Consider the following 20,063-nt stretch of genomic DNA (forward strand, 5'->3'; position numbering starts at 1 on the left):
GCTGCCTTCCACAAGCAACAACTTCTGATATAAACAGGGAACTTCAGAACATTCTGATGAAACATAAGACTGCAAATCGACTCATAATTCATGTGGGGAAGAATGATATTCATAAAGAGCAGTCAGAACTCCTTAAGAAGGATTTCAATGAACTTTTTGAAACACTTAAAAGACTGAAAGTTCAAACATTCATCAGTGGACCACTCCCAGTAAGAGGAACAAACAGGTTTTCACGGTTGCTTGGGCTTAATACATGGATTAATGAACTGCATTGACAACTTCAATCTCTTCTGGAGTCAGAGACAACTGTTTCATCGGGATGGCCATCACCCAAACAAACTTGGCTCAAGAGTGCTAAAGGACAATATCTACTTCTCCCTCAGTCATCCTTCTGCAGTGTGTGCCAATCCACTCAATCTGAACGGCACACACACACCTGGACACAGTACGAATGACCACAGGACTTCACTTCAGCAGCAAAATGGACATGATGTTGACATATCACACAAGGACAATGATAACACCACTCCGCCACAACAACCTCTGCTCACGGACTCAATCTCAGCTGAGCCCTGTCCACAGAGCTCACCACAGACAGACATATTAGAACTGCTCCAAGATTCAGCACCCAAGGACGACTTCCTGGAAAACAGCCAGGGAAGCCAGGACAGCATATTACAGCCTCCGATAACACCGGAGCAACAGCCCCTGTCACCAGACACTTTTTCCCTCTCTCCAGCAACTCCACTTCTGTGCTTCTCACAGAAAATGGAAGAACTGGTGTATGCTGGAACCAAACTATCCCACTCTTTTGCTGCAAGCCCCCAGATATCAACCAAAAAACACCAGGCACCGCTGCCACCAAAGCCTGCGGGCCCAGATCGCCCTCCCCCTCCTGTGAGAGCTCTTCGGCCTCTGCCACAACGCCAGGGCCCACACCCTCCTCCATCTGCTCGAGGTGAACCAAAAACAACTGATACCAGCTCTCAGTGATATGTGTCGGGTCCCCGCTCTGATAACAGTAACTTTCTCAAATGTTTACAGAACAAGCGGGAACCCAGTGTGCCTGTATCTTTCTCTATTGCTGTTCTATTACAAGATAGAAAGTCTAAGGCCTTCAATAGCCGTACAGCAAACTCAACTAATCTGGTGCCTATTTTTTATGCCTAACTTTACTTTTATGAGTGTCTGCAGAGCTGTAAAGAGAGGTGGGGGTCTAGCAGCTCTTTTTAAAGATATCTATCAATGTAAGCAAATATCATTTGGGAATTACACGTCTTTTGGATATCTGGGTATTGTGTTAAAAGGTGCTCCACGCATTTTACTCATCATTATTTACAGGCCTCCAAAATACTCTCCAGCCTTCGCTGAGGACTTTACAGAACTGTTATCAACGATTACCTCAGAGTTTGACTGTTTTGCCATTGCTGGAGATTTTAACATTCACATGGATAATGCAGAAACCAGTATGGCAAAAGAAATCAAAACTGTTTTAAAAACTTTTGATCTGACTCAGCATGTACATGGACCCACACACAATCGTGGACACACTCTAGATTTACTTATCAGTAAGGGTCTAAACATTTCATCGATAGTTATTAAGGATGTAGCACTGTCTGATCATTTCTGTATTTTTTTTGATATATTGATCTCTCCTGCCACTGAAGCTAGATCTGTGTCTGTCAGGAAGAGATGCTTAAATGAGAACACTAGTGTACTATTTATGAAGGCTATATCTTTAACACCAAGCATATCTGCAGACTCTGTTGATTTTCTCCTTGATTCTTTTAACTCAAAAGTTAAAGGTGTAATTGATGATATTGCTCCTGTGAAAGTCAGGAAGAAGAGTGGCAGACTAAAAGCACCTTGGAGAAACTCAACAGCAGTGCAAAATATGAAAAGACAATGCAGAAAAGCAGAGTGCATGTGGCGGAAGACAAAACTTGTAGTCCATTATAACATCTACAAAGACAGCCTTCATGCTTTCAATATGGAACTAGGCAAAGCTAGACAGACTTTCTTCTCAAATATTATAAACTGCAATTTAAAATATATATTTTTTTGATTCGCTAACGAGCTAGTTATAACTATAAGGCAAAGCTAAAAACAGGTTGCATTGATACACGTTTTTCCATTTCCATTAGTTGCACTGTGATGAAGATGAATTTCATGTAAGATTCATAACATATAACGTTAGGCCTACTAGCTGTTAAACATGTATTTTGTTATGTAAAGTTCCCCCCACAGCGGAGCCTGCCGTGAACGCGCAGGCTAGTAAACATGCGGTCACCGATGACGACGGATAAGGTCGCTAGATATAAGGTTAGCAGGTTTCAATTGTTGCTTTGCACAGTGCGTGACATTTTATCTGTATGTTATGCGGCTAGAGTTTTAACACTGAGTCATGGGCTCCGACGGGCTTGTTTATCGTCATCGGTCTTTTTCCGTTTACCTGTCTTTGTTGTATGAGCAGGTTCCACTCGAGAAATTGGCAGTTTTGGTTGTTTGTCCGCCATTAGCACAGCTGCTCGGCACACCGGCAATCTTGATTTTGAATGACGGTACGCGCTGTGCAAGAGAGGGGCGATCAGCGCGTACGCGAACTTGATTGACACTGCTAAGACACTCCTCCTGGCTCTGAAGGCATCTGATTGGTTCTTTACATTCGCACCGAATGGCAGTGATTGGTCAGAGTTTTTACTGTCCTGCAGCTGCTACAGAGGTCTGATTGTTTTCATTCCTTTTTCTGAACACATAATGTATTGACTACTCTCAGGATGGAAGGACCATTTCACCCAGTATAAAAAAAAGTGTTTCTGAACAGGATTACCTACTATAGCTTTAAGTGCTGTAGTGTAAATGCAGACTTATAGACTGTAGGGATGGGGAAATGAAGCCTTATGAATCACTGAGGCTTTCCCCTGACTGTTCCGGGAAAAGATTCAAAGCTTCGAGAGTGTCGAGAACAGCGCCAGCTGGTGCTTATTTAAAATAAAGCAGCCAGAAGCCTGTGTTAGAAGCTCTGGCAGATGAAGCAACCACAACACACTCCATAGTTTCAATGTTATGTGTACAAATAAAAGCCTTACATGTTTGTGTTTAATTTGTTCTTTAAATAAATTAATTTTCTCTCCTCACAAACCCATGAACCTGACTGAGCCAACAATGACTCGTTAAATAAGATCTGGGGTTCGAGCCTTCTGACACCCAAAGCGAAACGCGCACGTGATTGGACAGAAAGGGAGGCTTCATTTGTCGTCGATCACGTGACTCTAGTAAACCAATACACACCCCGATACAGGGCTTGACTAGAAATTGTGTCGCATGTGTGATACGCACATCGAAGCTTCAGTGTCATACGTAACATCACTATGTGGGTGTGTGTGTTGGTACCTGTTCTGCCGTCCTGTGTTTAATTACAAATAAACCTTCGTTTTGGAAATATATCCTCGTCTCAGTCTGCCTTCCTGCGATCCACCGTGACAATTACATTATGTGGTTTGAGACATGAGGTAGTTTAACACAGTCTCTTGTGACCAAGGTTATTTTAGTTTTGCATCTTTTATTAGTTTTTATTTCGTTTTGACTTTTTGTTTTCAAATTCAGTTTAGTTTTAATTCGTTTTTAAAGTTTATTTTTTGAAAATGCTTAGTTTTAGTTTATTTTTTTTATTAGTTTTAGTGTTAGTTTTAGTCATTTTTTTGTATAATTTGGGTTATTTGTCAGGGGCAAGATTCAAAAAGGTCAGAAAAAAGTATTGTGTAATAATAATTCAACAAAAACATCATACAATTTTAGAAATATGTATTCAACAATAACACCAGTACATAAAATGTACGGTAACACACTTTACAATACGGGTGCACTAATAAGCATTTATTCATGCTTTAACTAATGCACAGATAATGATGTGTTAATGTATGACTCATGAAGAACTAAACCATTAATTCATGATTACTGCATCAGCAACTAATAAAGATTCTAAATGATTAATAGATTAAGTAATATATGAATTGTTATTAATTAAATCTGTCATAATGTATTAATTCCTTAATAACATATTTGATTAACTAATAGTGAAAATGAATGCGTTAATTACCACAATGGGTTGAAGTCATGTACTTCAACTTCAAATTTTCTGCTTTAATTAATCATTAGCTAATGATTTGCAAATGTATCATTATGTTATGACTTTACTTGTTGAGGCACATGACTATTAACTAATTTTGGTTTTGACATCCACACTAAGCCATGGATTTCAATTTCCAACCATGTACAACCAAGATTTCACTGAGTCCGATGAACCTTGTTGTTCACGCACAGGACTATGACAGGTTAAGCTTGAGTTCGTGGAACACTGAAAACATGCGGTCGAGCGCTGCTGTTTCATAACACTGTGTCTAGACTGGACAAAGACTATAGAACGTCTGTTATAGTCAGTGATACTACACTGGATGTGGCGCGACACTACACGACAGTAAACCGATGTCACACTCTATTTCTAACGTACTCAGAGCTCTTGTGCTAGTTCTGTTACGAAGGACAAATGGACTTGCGATGGTCTGTCATGTCCAGTGTAAACACTGTGTAACAGCGTCAGGAGTTCAGATTCTGGTGTGTGTGCTGATATTTGTGCAGCCCAACTCACCCATCCTTCACACACATTCACCGACTAAAGGTAGAGTAGGCAATTTCGGAGAGGCCAGCAATATCAAGTTAGCTACATTCACTGCATGTGCATACTGTCAAAACCCATAAATGGCATATTACTTAACAATTAGTTAATAGTCATGTGCCTCAACAAGTAAAGTCATAACATAATGATACATTTGCAAATCATTAGTTAATGATTAATTAAAGCAGACAACTGGAAGTTGAAGTACATTGCTTTGACCAACTGTGGTAATTAATGCATTCATTTACACTTTTAGTTAATAAAATAAGTTATTAAGGAATTAATACATTAAGACACATTTAATTAATAACAATTCATATATTACTTAATCTATTAATCATTTAGAATCTTTATTAGTTGCTGATGCAGTAATCATTAATTAATGGTTTAGTTCTTCATGAGTCATACATTAACACATCATTATCTGTGCATTAGTTAAGCATGAATTAATGCATATTAGTGCACCCGTATTGTAAAGTGTTACCAAATGTACATATGGGCACAAATATGTAAACAGTCTACTCTGCAGTAAGTGCAAAATGTGTAAGTGACGTGTGCCAGGAAAATAACCCTAAATAGCCAACAGACTAAAGAAGACGTACATGAACAGCATGTATTTAACCCATTTTTGAGCCACACGAGACATTGCTGTCAGAGTGTCAGGGAGCTCAATCTGAGACATGTAACGACTGAGACAAATCAGACACAATTATTTGGTATTTGTACCAAAAAAATCTTTAAACTTCACTCTGGGATCTGTGGTCCCACCCCCCATACAGGGCAAGACGGTCTTAGTTACCATGACCACGATCAGATAAGTTGGTTTTATGACTCTTTGCAAAGATCTTCTACTTTATATTTAACAGCAAGTATGTTTGACTGAACAGTCACACATTAAAACTCATGTTGATGTCATGGGGTCTTTAAAACATATAGTGCACATTAGTATTTTAAATACCCAAAGAACATTACATTGATAGAGAAAAGACTCATATTATACTTTTAAATTACAGAAATGAATTTCAATGTACTGATATAAGCACATTATCTGATGATTAAAACAACACAAAAAGTGTTTGCCAGTTAAAAAAACATTCGCCAGTTATGTAAGAACACAAACACATCCTTCACTCCTCAGATCTGCTGCAGATGAAGTTGAGTTTGTCGTGTTCAGGACGGCTGATCCAGCGCTGATCTCCTCCAGACCGAACTGCTCCAGATCTCACTCCAGACACACAGTTCTCCTCTCCTGGAGCCCAGTTATGATAGCACACGGTCTCTCCGCTCAGCCAGTACCAGATGCCCAAAATATGGGAGTGACGTAAACCCAACCACACCGCCCCAGTAGACGCACGTTTAACCACATTCATCACCTCCTCCTGCATCTCCTCTGAATGAACCGAGACCAGATCCGTATAATTCTGTCTGCAGTATCTCAGAGCTTCAGGCCACGTCAGAGTCTCTTTGATCAGAATCAGTTTATCTGGACACAAAACAAACCACAAGCAAAAACTAGAGAGAGACTGATCAAAAACAACATGCAGAACAAACACTGTGGAGGAATCTGTCATGTCAGACATGTAGCGTGAACTTTAAGATATCTGGAGGTGATGGATGGATTGTGTGTGTTTGTGAGGATCTGCTCACCTTCATGACACACAAAAGGAAGTTGGTCAATGCAAGAGAAGTCATGCCATTGACCCTGAGCATTTGGTCTGATCACTGTACAGTCTTCACCACCTCCATTATTAGGTTGAGTAGGATCCCAGTATCTGAATGAGGAGTTACTCTGATCTGACCACTGCCATGAGTCTTTGAACAGACCGATCCAGACATCATTAGATATGTGACTATCACTGATGAACTTCTGAACCTGTTGATTCTCATCCTGGTTCCTCACACTGACCAGATCAATGTGATTCTGTCTGCAGAAACTCTGAGCGTTTCTCCAGTTCTTCGTCTGATTGACGAAGACGAGTCCTGTGTTCGCTTTAAGAAAAAAAATAAAAAAAATAATTGTTCTTCTTCTTTTTTCTTTTTCTTTTTCAGTAACATTTCTGAACATTACTATGATTTGTGAGATTACACTTGATTAAGAGCCTGAAGAGAGAAACAGAGGAAGATGCTACACTGCATCTAAATATGTTGATTATTTAACAAAATTCATATTTGATATGAAATATATATATATATATATATATATATATATATATATATATATACTATATACTAGTAAATTACTAGTATAAATTAATATAGTTAGTGTATATTGATGCTTGATTTTGTTTTGATTGTCTATCATTACATGAACTGGACTTTTTTTCTGAAAAAGATTTTTTATACAGAAATTGACTCACAAAGTGTTACTCTTATCCACAGTCTGTTCTAGATTCACTAATAAATTACATGAATTACATACAATAATTACATTATTATATTTTACAGTTACATTTACTCAAATTGTTATGCTGATAATATAATTTGTATGGAAAAACTGCAATTAATATGGAAATATTTCCGGGGAAACTTTGAAACACACACACACACACACACACACACACACACACACACACACACACACACACACACGCAAACACACACTAGGGTGAGGCCAGAAATGGAATGGACTTTATATAACAGGCAAAGCATAGAGGATGAAAACTGCACGCCAAATTGCCAAGAAAAATGTATGAATCCGTTACACTGTTCCTCAGTCACTCCTGAAATTGCTGTGATTGACAGTGATAACCGTAGCAACGGACGGGACAAAACATTTGTCAAAATAGACCTGTGCATTAAATGCTGTAGTGTAAATGCAGACTAATAGACCTGCAGCAACATAGACCAAAATAAGAATACGTGTTGTCTGGGTAATTTTAAAAGCTTTTAAGATAATTTTTTTAATCAATTTGTTTTTCACATGTGTCCTTTAGCAATGTATAAAAATCGTTTAATTTTTTTTTTTTTTTTGTTAAATCAAAAAAATATTTGAAAGTATTTAATGCATTATTTACTTATTAGCATTAATAATTTGTCATTAAATAATTTGTTATAATTCGTTACATTTATATAGCGCTTTTCTAGGTACTCAAAGCGCTTTCCATGAAAGGGGGAATCTCCTCAACCACCACCAATGTGCAGCATCCACCTGGATGATGCGACGGCAGCCATATTGCGCCATTAAAGCTATTTTATAATAAATCCAATAGCAAAACATGAAAAGAACTACATTATGAAGTGGCAAGAGCAAACAGAGTGGCTCAAGTATGACATCACTTTGTAGAGTTTAGCATTTTAGCACTTCTGGTTCCATCGTCCCGAAGTCAATGGGTTTTTTTAATGGGATTTTGGTTAAATGGCTGAAATAAGGTCTGTGGTGAACACAAGCTCAAGACACTTTCACGTTTTATTCTACGACATAAAGTTCATCAATATTACGCTACTCCAGATTTGTACATGTCTTGAAAAAGGCTGTTGCTAACAAGTGGCTAAATGGGACTAGAGAGGCTGTCGGAGATGAAACGTCATCACGCCGAACAGATAAACTCAATCCGCTTTTACAGACTCATTATGCTTATAATTCTGCTCTTATAAACTATATTCCAACTCAATGTTCTGGGAACATGTTTTAGATAAAAACTGAAAGAGTTGTCAGAAGCTTTAGTGATGATATTTTATATTATATTGATATTTTATTGTCATAAAACAGGACACGTAATTGCCGATTGTTTATCTTTAAAGGAGCCGTGGGTTTGGAGACTCTGAAGGGAGAGTGGGATCTCATGCTTTCAAAGCTAGCTGGCTATTGCTAGCCTCTCTGAAATGACCTATCCCACCTTTAATTTATAAGTTAATACTGTGTGTGTGTTTGTAGAAGACGTTCTGGAGCCGTTATATACTGTATATGGTGCATGGGCGTCGGAAGCAAAATAAAAATGTGGGTGGGTCATCCTCCAGAAGTTTTTTACTGGAGTAGATTAGGGGTGTTCCCGAAGCCAATTACCTTATCTAAAATCTCTATGCAATAATGAGTGAGAGTAAAAATGAAACGAGCGCAACTCCGTCTTTCAGAATTTGCGTCTTTCAGAAATTGCGTGCATCTTTCAGAAATCCGAGCTTGGCAAGAGTAATATCAACTCAAATAGGCTACTACATCATAGACATGTTCTACGAAATGATATTGTATATTATTGTATGCATATTTAGATGATTTAAGTATTGTACAATATACTCGAATGAATGGAATAGGCACAGCATGATCACAAATCAAACAGCGCCTTAATTGCCGTCTCTGCGCGTCTCCGCTCTAATAGCCTATAATCAACTAAGATTGATATACATTACACTGTTAGACTTTTCTGTAATTTCTACAGTTATTTACTTTAAATCCCCCAGTATTATACTGCTATTTCTCTGTACAGTAAACAACTGTGATTCCCATTGCATCATGGAAATTTTCTGTGACGTCTAACACCACATACAGAGACTTACTGTATTTTTTTTTAATTTGCTGTATACTACTGTATTTGTCTAACACCACATACAGAGACTTACTGTATTTTTTTTTTATTTGCTGTATACTACTGTATTTGTCTAACACCACATACAGAGACTTACTGTATTTTTTTTTAATTTGCTGTATACTACTGTATTTGTCTAACACCACATACAGAGACTTACTGTATTTTTTTTTTATTTGCTGTATACTACTGTATTTGTCTAACACCACATACAGAGACTTACTGTATTTTTTTTTTATTTGCTGTATACTACTGTATTTGACGTAACGGCCTCTCTGGCTGGCACTATTCCATCGTGCTTTTTATTTCCTAATATTTGCCTTACACCACGTGTCTACAACGCTATAACAGTCAGTCAGAGGCTGTCTATATTGGACACATTGAATCGACCGGGCCGGACCATTAATGCAAAATGTAAACCTGTTTGTCCCTTGCCAGAAATAGCGCGAGCGCTTGGACTCGTAACGTTACCGTCCGTACGTCCGAAATATAACGGCGCATCACTATACACTGTCTGGGATTTGTCGTGTCTCGCCGGAGCATCCAGTGTAATATCACTGGGACTGTCTTTTGCTGGACCGCGCCGTTCGTGTCTGGCCCGGGGAAGAGACGGAATTCACTTCACCGAGAGAGAGACCAGCAAGCAAGGTAAAACAAAACATTCTGTGTGTGTTGACAGGAATGTGCCCAGTTTAACCTGTAATTTACCACAGTAAACTGCGCTAACGTTTCATTTTACACACTTTGTTGTCGAGTTAAAATACGCCAACAAGCAACGCTTAGTTTACATTAACAATAAATGAACTATGTGAAATTCTGTTTTGGTTGTAGATAATGTTGGCCTACTGATGAGAAAATAACATTGTATGTTAGCTAATGTTAAGTTTTATTTGGCTAGCTGCCACCTTTCTAGTTTTAGCATTAGTTTGCAAACTATAACATATTATAGTTTTTTTTTTTTTTTTATGGAATTTAATATTTACTTCCATTTTTGTATGTGTTTAAAGGCAACTGCAACAAAGCGCCAATTCGCGCCAGTGACATCTAGCAAGATTCCGGAGATAAGTTAACGTTAGGCCATTTGTGATATATTTTGACATAAGTTTGCTGAAATGATTAGCAATATGTGATAAGTGCTTTGGAGCCACTGGTGCAGACTAGGTACAATATCTTATAAAATCTCTATAAAATTGGCTAACTTTATATCAAATAAGTGACCTTTGCATCATGTCTAACTTTGTATTTATTACACAGCAAATGAACCAATTAGAAGATGGACCATTTTCTTTGTTCAGTCTCACCAGATTAAATGTATCCAGGTAAACACTGCACTAAAACTCTCACTAATTCAATCATACAAAATCTAGCATTCTAAACAACTTAAGTTTATATTTTTGCATTATTTTGATATTTTATTAGCCAGAAGACTCTCTATTGCAGTTCCACCTGACCAGGAAGGTCCTAACATCAGCGCACAGGTGGGTTAACTACTGTAGGAAGGACACCGATCATCACTCAGTGATTTCTTGCATGTGTCTTAATGTATATTTGTCTCAGACAGGAACCCCTTCACTGCAGATGAGCTGAAATGGGCTAAATCATCGATGTCAGTCTTTCTCTCTATGGATCTCAGCATTTTTGGACAGAATTTAGGATTTGTAAGTATTAAAATTTAATCTGGAATAATTTAATTTAGTTCAGTTGAAATGTTTGAATATGCTATTGCCAAAGCTGTCTACAAATATATATTCTTAAGTTATTGTAAACATTATAATAAAAATGTAAAAAAGGAGGTTAAAAATATTTTGACACTAATATTTATTTCTCTCTCTCTCTCTCTCTCTCTCTCTCTCTCTCTCTCTCTCTCTCTCTCTCTCTCTCTCTCTCTCTCTCTTACAGTATATAGTGTTGGAACCAGGCTCTCCTCTTAAGGACTGAGTACATTTGTGTTTGTGGACACGCACACAGACCAGGGAACACTCTGATGTTGTCAATCAAGTTCTGAACAGGAACCAATCTTTGGAGAAGTTCATTTATTCGCAAAGGTGGACAAAAACATTGTGTTGGCTTTTTAAAGATTATTTTGATGATGATTTTTACTCGTAGAAGTAGAAGTAGACTGAGGGGTAGTCAGACATTGATAATAATACGAAATGTTTCTTGAGCATCAAAGAGACTTCTTTCAAAAACATTAAGACACTTAAATACTTCTTTTGGCCACCAGTGTACATGAATCCAACACATTTTTGGAAATAAGTGAAATTATTTTGAAGGTGGGGTTATGTGTCATGTATTGTGAAAAGAACTGTGTTTTGTCTTGTGTTGGACATTTCCTTTTTGACTGCTTAAAAATGTATTTATATTCTGCAGTTTTATGAATGTAATGGTTGATATTTCATTATAATACTTGTATAAGCTAAACAACCAATGACTCTACATTCATTTTGTCAAATGCTAACGTTTTGTTTATGGTTTTATGTATGTTTTTAACAATGTTTGCAGTGAAGGACAGCACATAGTGTGTTAATTTAACACGTTTACACATATTTGTGCTAACCTTTCTGACATATTTACTTTGTTAAAATCATTAACACAATGAATGAGTTAAAATTAACACAAAAAAACATTGTCCCTAAACTCACCCATTAATGTGTAAAAATTCCACACATTATTTCCAGCATTGGCAGACTGTATATTTTGTGATATATATGAAATGTTTTAAATAAAAATATTGTATTTTGTAATAACTTTGTCTAATTCGTTTGTATGTTAGTAGTATTTATGTAGGATAAAAATAAAAATCTAATTTAGTACAAATAAAAAATAATTACAGTAGTGTACTGATTAGCTTCGTTTTTACAGTAATGCACTATTACACAATTACAGTACCATACTGTAAAACTGAAAACGGTAATGTACTGTAAATCTTAATTACAGTAACTTACTGGCAACAGTGTTGCCAGTAAGTTACTGTAAAAAAAACCTTGAAAAGTCTAACAGTGTAATTACTTCTTGATATGTCCATTTAAATGTTTTAAACTTCGTATGATGTGATAAACAACATGATATATTTCTTTGTCTCACTATCTCTTGAAGCTGAACCTCGTTGTCCCCGTGCGTATTTGGCGCTGTGAGGTTTTTTTTCCCACTGCAACTTTGCTGGCTGCGCGTCGTCTCATTTTATTACGACTCTCAACTGTGTGGCTACAAAGTATATTACAATGGCATCGAACACAGCTCAGCCAATAATAATCAAGAACTGGAAGTGTCCGTTTTTATAACGTGTTTTGACACTTTTTTTCTTGCTGTAGCATTAATAAAAATGTAGCATAATGCTGAATTTAAAGAAGTTTATCACTTTAAACACAGAAAAAAAAAATCCCCTGGGAGAAACTGTCCTGCCTTCTAAATAAAAGAGCCAATCGCTGATTGGTAAAGTCATTGCGTCACTGCATTGATCTGTTAGAAGCTCCGGTTCCCATAGGAACCTGAGACTCGCGCTTAGGACAGCACATGCGCATTGGCTCGTCAGGCTTGAAAAGTAAGGGTTTGGTCCATAGACAGTAAAAGAAATAGACACAGCGACTCCATAGACTTCATCGGAGAAAAGTGAAGTTAATGAGAAGCTCTCACTTCCTGATGGCTGAGCGACTGCGCAGACTCAAACTGAGCTTGACGACGTAGATGTGACGTGAGCAACCCGTCTGACAGTTGTAAGTCTTCTAGTAGCTGTGCCGAGAGAAATCTGAATCATTTCCTTCCGAAACTTGCAGAGACGGAGAGTGTGAGCAGGAGCTGTCCATGAGCTAGGAGCAGGAGCAACTATGGGCTTCTCCCTCGACTTTATGCCTCCCGGTCCCCCCGATTGCCCGCGAGCTTCTCCTCCTGTCCATACGGTAATCTCTCTACTGTGCGACAGAGAGTTGGTTATGATGCAATCGTTAGCCTATTTTTACAAAAAACTGCTTCTACAGGGCCATAACGTAAGATACAAGGTAATGGAGCCTTTTATACATTGTCGTGTTTCTTTAGAAATAAACAGTGGATAAATAGAGTCTTTAAACACCTCAGATGTAAAGTTATTCGGTGTCAAAGTGACGCCAAAATGAATGGGAGTCAGTGGAATGCTAACAGCAGGTGATGGCTTGTTAGCCAATGGCGGCCCCCGGGGAAGGTACGCTTTCCGGGTGCTGGATTACCCCCTTGGTTTGGACAGACTCTGAATGAGCCAAGTTGATTTGAGCAGCAGCGTGGATATCAACGCTGTAGCTAAAGCGCGTAATGGAGTTTTATTTATTAGGGCATTCCTCAAGTGGAATGGATTTGACTGACGGCGCTCTGAAGAGTGAACAGACATATGCGCTGAATTAGAGACGGTAAAAGTGAGTGGGTCCAATATCATTGGTCTTAAAAAGTGGGTGGGTCTTGTCCCACCCATATACAACGGTTCCAGCGCCCATGGGTGCATCTATAAATGAATGGTTGTAATTGTAAATAGCTGCACTCACTGTTGCAGATGAAATGACGAGTATCACTACATGGCAAATCATGAAATTGTCCATTTCTCATCATAGCACACTCATCTCTGCCTTCAGGTTGTCCAGTAGCCCAGTACATTATCAAGTACTCACAGTTCTTTTTTAGTTACTGGAACTCTTGTATAACTGAACTATTCTAGCTAAGCTTTTGCCAATACAACATACTATTCCTATTTCACTTTTCTTACTTTTTTTAAGGCAATTGGTTTGCATGCTTTTAAGTAAGTCTAACTAATTAGATTGTACAGTACAGAATATGGTGTATCTTTTATAAATGAATGTTTATTGTGATTGTATGGAGCTGCACTTACTGTTAGATGAATTGCAGATGAAAGTCAGGCTGTTACTACATGGCCAATCTTCCCATTCTCCATTTCCCATCATAGCACACTCAACTCCACCAACAGGTTGTCCAGGTCCCCAGTTCAGATAGAGCGCAGGTTCACCTGAAGACCACTGCCATTTCCTCTGCAGCCCAATCCAGACATACTGACCAACTCCATTCACACTCTTCTTCAGCTCGTTCATGTCGTTCATGTTGTCAACGGTGGCCAGATCTGTGTAATTCTCTCTGCAGAATCTCTGAGCTTCAGTCCAGGTCTTCAACACGTTTATAAAGTGATACTGACGCTGAACACATTCAGATACGGAGCAGAGAGCTGTGAAAGAGAGCGTTTGATTTAATGCTTTTCATAACAGGGTCAAACCTGATGAAACTATAAACCATAAATAATACACCAAACACACTCACCAATGAGAAGAAGAATCAGATATAGAGTTTGCTCCATTTCTGAGGAAAAACACATAGAAAAACTCAGAAATCAAACATTCCCAGATTAATTTTGGAGTAAAATATGACAATTTCATTTAGTATTTCAACAGCAGCATGAATTCACTGAACATAATCATTGAGACAATATTAACATCTGAAAGTGTAATTGTGTTTGAAGAATGAATATGTTCTTACTTTAGAGGTCGTGTGTTTCTGTCCTGAGTCTGATGTTTCTGTCTGCAGATTTACACTACGCTATTATTATATCTGCTCTCATCCCTCATTCAGCTCATCACATCATTTGTGTATTTATCTAAAACTAATTTTCATGTTTTACTTCTTCCTTATTTGTGTTTGTCTACCTCTGTTTCTCTATATTTGCATATTGACGTCTGTGTCAGTATTAGTCTATATTAATATGAACCTTAATCAAAAAATTATATGAACATTTACGATTTGCATTTGAACATTCACAACTAAACAGCTGCTGTAAAGATATTGCTGGACTGCATAACTCGTGTTTCATCCCTGTTCATCTTGACATAAATGGCCGTTTCATTCTTGCGATCTTTGCACTTCACCATTTGTCTACGTGTGTAGCGGTGTCGGTGTGTTATCTGTGTTGTGTCTACTCAGAATCACTCTTGAATGCAGAAATTTGACCCATCAAATTGTCTGTTAATAACATCTGTAGTAAAAAACAGATAATGAGGACTCGTGCAGCCCTTAGAGCAGTAATGAACGATGCTGAGAAAGATAAAGGATAAAATCAGCGTAAAGAAAACCACTTAAAGAAAGAAAATAATTAATAAAACATAAATGTGTCCATCACAGAGGGACTTGAATTCACAATTACAGCAGTATAACCTATGAAACAATCATTTACAAGATTACGACCTTAATAAATCAGCACGTAAACTTGCGTGACCCACCGCTGTGAATGCGCATGCAGACTGGGAAGAAGCAAAGTGTGTCACTGGCGGACGGAAAGAATGAGGAAAACCCAAAAATGGTCATAGCAAGTTAATGCACTCCTGCTACACTTGCATGACATTGTCCTTGTGTTTGGCCCAAGTGTTCAAGAGGTCATGAAGACCGCAAGTGTGTGTAGAACTTTTGATTACCCGATGGGACACACTTATGGTGTTGTAAAAATGCAAGTGTTTACAGAGCTTTATTTTGATTCTCAAAGGTTTGCATTTTTAAATAATCATCTAAGTGTCTGTACAGCAGTGCCTATGTAACACGATTTACAAGTAATGATGGTGCTTTTAATTAAAGCTGCAGTCCGCAGTTTTTCCTCTTTGTCGCCATCTCTGTTCGAAATCTGCAATTGCAGTTATTTGCGGAATTATCAACTTTACGTGCGTTGTGTCTCGGCACGGCACAGCGTGGATGAATACAATGTTTTGAGGAGAAAGTGCGGCTGTCAATCACCGCGCCGGTGGTGTGGATACTGGCATTCGCAATCACAGATTCTACTTTTGGGAAATATGAACAACAAATGTCGTCTGAACAAGTAAGTAACATCCACTTTTGTTCTGACCAACTAAGGGGAAAAAAGCATTGCAGTAAATCGCGCCGATTAAATCTAACGATCGCTTATCATATATGACATATCACGTCAAACCGTGCAAATTATTCTTTGTTCTCAAATTGTTAATGTTAACAACATCAGCATTGCGTGACTACATTTAATGCCCTCCCGATATTTGTCCTTGTTTTCGCAAAAGGTTGCAATCTCTTTTTTTCTCCGAAGTCCTAAGTCTTTCACGATTTACAACGGGTGAATCTCTAGTTGTCACTGGTTATTGTCGTTTGAACCTTTCTGGATCCGCCATCAAATTGAAAAGTTTAATTAAGTCAAGTGCTGTGAGAAAAGGCTACAAATCTCCACCTCCAACATCCTCACACGCAATATAGCCTACTAGCTGAGACTCTTCTTTATGTGGACAGATGTGACGTAATGACGCAAAGAAATGCTTGAATTTCCCGCGGAAATCCACCAGTACCACTGGAATTAAAAACATTATTACAAGCTTACCGTTTTGAATCGAGCTACGGCAAGCAGAGAGTTTTGAACACTGGCTGGTTATGTACTTGCTCAAAAAATTATTTTGGATGATTTTTTTACCCTAAAAAGCTACGGACTGCAGCTTTAAGTGATAAAAACCAGTTGCAAATGTTGTACAAATGACAAAATATACATACTCATGTTTGCACCAGTAAAATGTGCTCACTTATATCCTGTAGCATGCACATACTCTCTAGTGGCCAAGTGTGTGTATTTGGACAGACCCCATGTTTGAGTTTCTCTGTTTTGGGCCACTTTTATCTGTTGCTGTTTGAACTGAACACAGAGAAGGGTTGAGTGCATTAGTGAAGACTGGTGATACTGGTTACTGAGAGCCTTTAAAAACCCTCCGTTTGAGGCTCCAGTCAAAGAGAAAGAAACGTGTGTGAGATGAAGGAGTGAGTTTGACCAGTGAAGGAGTTTGGGGCTTGAAGCATTAAAAAAGACATAATGAAGAGTAAAGGAAGACAATTTTTTTTTTTTTATAACTGTTTATCCCAGCTAACAATTTTTGGTTCCCATAACGTTAGTTTTTGGTACCCAGAACATTCTCAGAATGTTAGTTTATGGTTCCCAGAACGTTATTTTTTATGGTAACCACCCAGCAACGTTCTGGGAACGTTATTTTATTGTTACATAAAAATAAAACCAAAAAAGAACGTTCCCCTAACGTAAGTATTTGGTTCCCAAAAAAATTACCAAAAAATAACATTAGGGGAACGTTCTGTGTTAACTGGGATGGTATAAACTGTTTTGCTCATATTTATAGGCTTCTTCTTTTTCCTCTTCTGAGAGCCGAGATCGCTGGTGGTGAGGAGGAGATCATGTCAGACATTCCCAACAGAGACGAGATAAAGACATTAAAATGCTCATATCATGCTTTCATTCCCCTATATAGTCCATCTCTAATGTTAGTAAAGATTATTAGACTCATTATCCCACTGAAATAATATCATCATCTTCTTCTGCTGTTTCAGAATAAATTAGTCTTTATTTCCTCCGTCGAAATACTTGATTGTGATTGGCTGGAATGTGTTCATTAAAACATTGTTACATTTTTAAGAATCAGTCTTATTTTGAAAATTCTTATCTTGTTTCGTGTCATACTCCTGCTGTTCTTTGTTTGTTTATAGAGCATGAACACATTTGCATGTAAACACATCCTCATCACTCATTTGTTTAGGTCCACATTCAGACTTTCAGGGTGGACAATCTTTGCATCTCTGGCGTGAAACAGAAGCAGAAACAGTGTGTTATTGTTGTAGACACATTCCATTGTTTCATTTAGTCTTATTCATCTGTTAGTTTTATTAAGTTACACTTAACTCTAACATTCGTTTTTCTGGCTGTTATGAAGCACATTTGTTATAGAAAAAAAGCAGTGACAAATGATTACGTAGTAGATGATTAGTATGTATTGATGATAGCATGTAGTGGCCTGAGGCCTAAACCATGAAGCCAGTTTAAGTTAACAAGGTGTTTCAGTTTAGTTTGCACCAACCCTGGATTTTAGGCACCATGAAAGTGGCTCGGCTTTTAGCAGTGTTCATCGCAATAGTCATGGTATCAACAAACCTGACTGGATTGGTTTGGTTTTGTCAACTTGAAACTAATCCTGTAACCCTGAGTTTGTTCAGCTACCATCATGGTACAGCCCCTGATTTACTGATCTAATCCAGTGTTTAATCAGTTAACAAACATGTGTTATATTGTTAACACACTTGAATTCTACATTACCACCACTGTGAAACTACAACAATCAGCAATTATGAAGGATTTTTAAACTCATTGTTCACATGAAAAAGTGGGCAATTGGTCCATTTCAGGGCGTCAGACTGTGGGGGTAAAACCAGTACTGATTACCAGGGCCCCAAGGGGAGAGAGGGACCTTGAAAAGTCTGGAATATATTTTATTTTACCTGGATATTTTAATTTCATAATTAAATTTCAAAATGAATGTCAGATGAAATGTAAAGTAAGTGTATTGGCTGAATAACTCGGTTGATTGACTGACTACATTTTGAATAGAAAAAAAGTAAAGACTATCTAAAGTCTCACGGTCCCTCCCCTTGCTAATGCGCCGAATGGTTTAGTCCATCTGCACGCATTTTGTTTAAGTTAGTTAGTTGAGCGCAAAATTCTGCTGTAGAAATGTCTTTCTGAAAGAAAGCCAAATCAGGCCACCAAAAAAGAAAGGAAAGGCAGGAGAAGGAAATAAAACAAAATAAGGGGAAACAATTGGCAACTGACTTCTTTTCAAAGAAAGGTGAGCACAAACTAGAACGCGAAATCTATAGTGCTAAACTGCTTGAATATCTCCGCGATCGTTAGTGTCTGTAGACCAGAGTATGTTAAGAAAGTCTGAAATGATGACTTAAGCACATATGGCATTAATATTAGGCTACCTTCAATGGGGGGGGGGGGGGGGGGGGTCTCCAATGTCATGTATAAGCTATAAGAGTTGAGGAACATGGGGCCCATCAGGACTGCCAATGCATAGGGCCCGGGATCTTGTGCTACGCCCCTGGTCCATTTACACATATATCACCCAAACTGTTAATCATTTAAATTCTGTTTGTTAGCAGAGTCTGGTATTTAATACAGACACTTAATTTTGAATCATATGATTTATGTCACTCGCTACATGTGGGTAATGTTCATTCACTCCCACCACCTACATTTCCTGCTGGTACTGAGACTTGAACCCGCAAGTCTCTTTCCTTCAGTGATTCTGGTTATTAATATCAGGTGTCACTTAATATGAGACAGCGCCGACACCACGTGACTGTGACGTATGCCACCAAAGTGCATCGAGAGTGAACCAGAGCAGCAGGACTCAGCCAGAGCAGCTTCTCCAGAGCGACTCACGAACTGATGACGACACAGCTGTTCCACGATTGGCCAGATTCACCGCATGACAACGATCATGTGTGTTTTGTGGTTATTCTCACACCTTCAGTTCCACTAATGCTCACAAATCTGTTTTTATAACAGTAAAATCTCTTTTTTATCTAGTCGTGATGTTATTGTGTCATGTTTATCAAAATATAACTGATATAAAAACGTAGACCCCACTGCATTGGTATTTAAATATGTTGAACTATATTCTTGTATAAACAGACGCTGTATTAAGCAGTACTACAGTGTAGGCTGCATAACGTATTAAACAGAAAAGTATCTGAAGCGTCTGTATTTGACAAATATAGCATTTATTTCACTTCAGCTGTGGTGAAGTATACAAACACAGCGCTAGCGTCACTACGAGAAGCAGAAAGTGTCCGACTTCATGTCTCAGTATTCAGCTCCTGAACGCGAACTCTCGCCGTTCGGTTACATCCAGCCACAGCCGATGTCCAACACACCTTACATCCAAGGGGCAACATTCTCATCTGAAAAATGAAGCCTACCCGGAAGTGCGAAAAACTGCAATACATCGAAAATCCGCTAGGGGCAGGTCCCAAAAGGGAGCAAATGTCCATAGCCC

The 20,063-nt window shown here is 38.2% G+C and overlaps 1 protein-coding gene across 1 annotated transcript; it reads right to left on the reverse strand.

Annotated features, from left to right (window-relative positions):
• Window positions 1-5,776: 5,776 nt before the first annotated feature.
• On the reverse strand, window positions 5,777-18,141 carry LOC311288445 (C-type mannose receptor 2-like; the record flags this gene model as incomplete). The annotated part of the gene is made up of 5 exons (XM_084405865.1): window positions 5,777-6,158; window positions 6,323-6,655; window positions 14,045-14,392; window positions 14,485-14,523; window positions 18,081-18,141. The coding sequence occupies 5 exons, from the start codon at window positions 18,139-18,141 to the stop codon at window positions 5,803-5,805; spliced, it is 1,137 nt and encodes a 378-aa protein (XP_084261991.1). The 3' UTR covers window positions 5,777-5,802.
• Window positions 18,142-20,063: the final 1,922 nt, after the last annotated feature.

Source organism: Rutilus rutilus, assembly GCF_951802725.1.
Source record: "Rutilus rutilus genome assembly, chromosome: 3".
NCBI lineage: Eukaryota > Metazoa > Chordata > Actinopteri > Cypriniformes > Leuciscidae > Rutilus > Rutilus rutilus.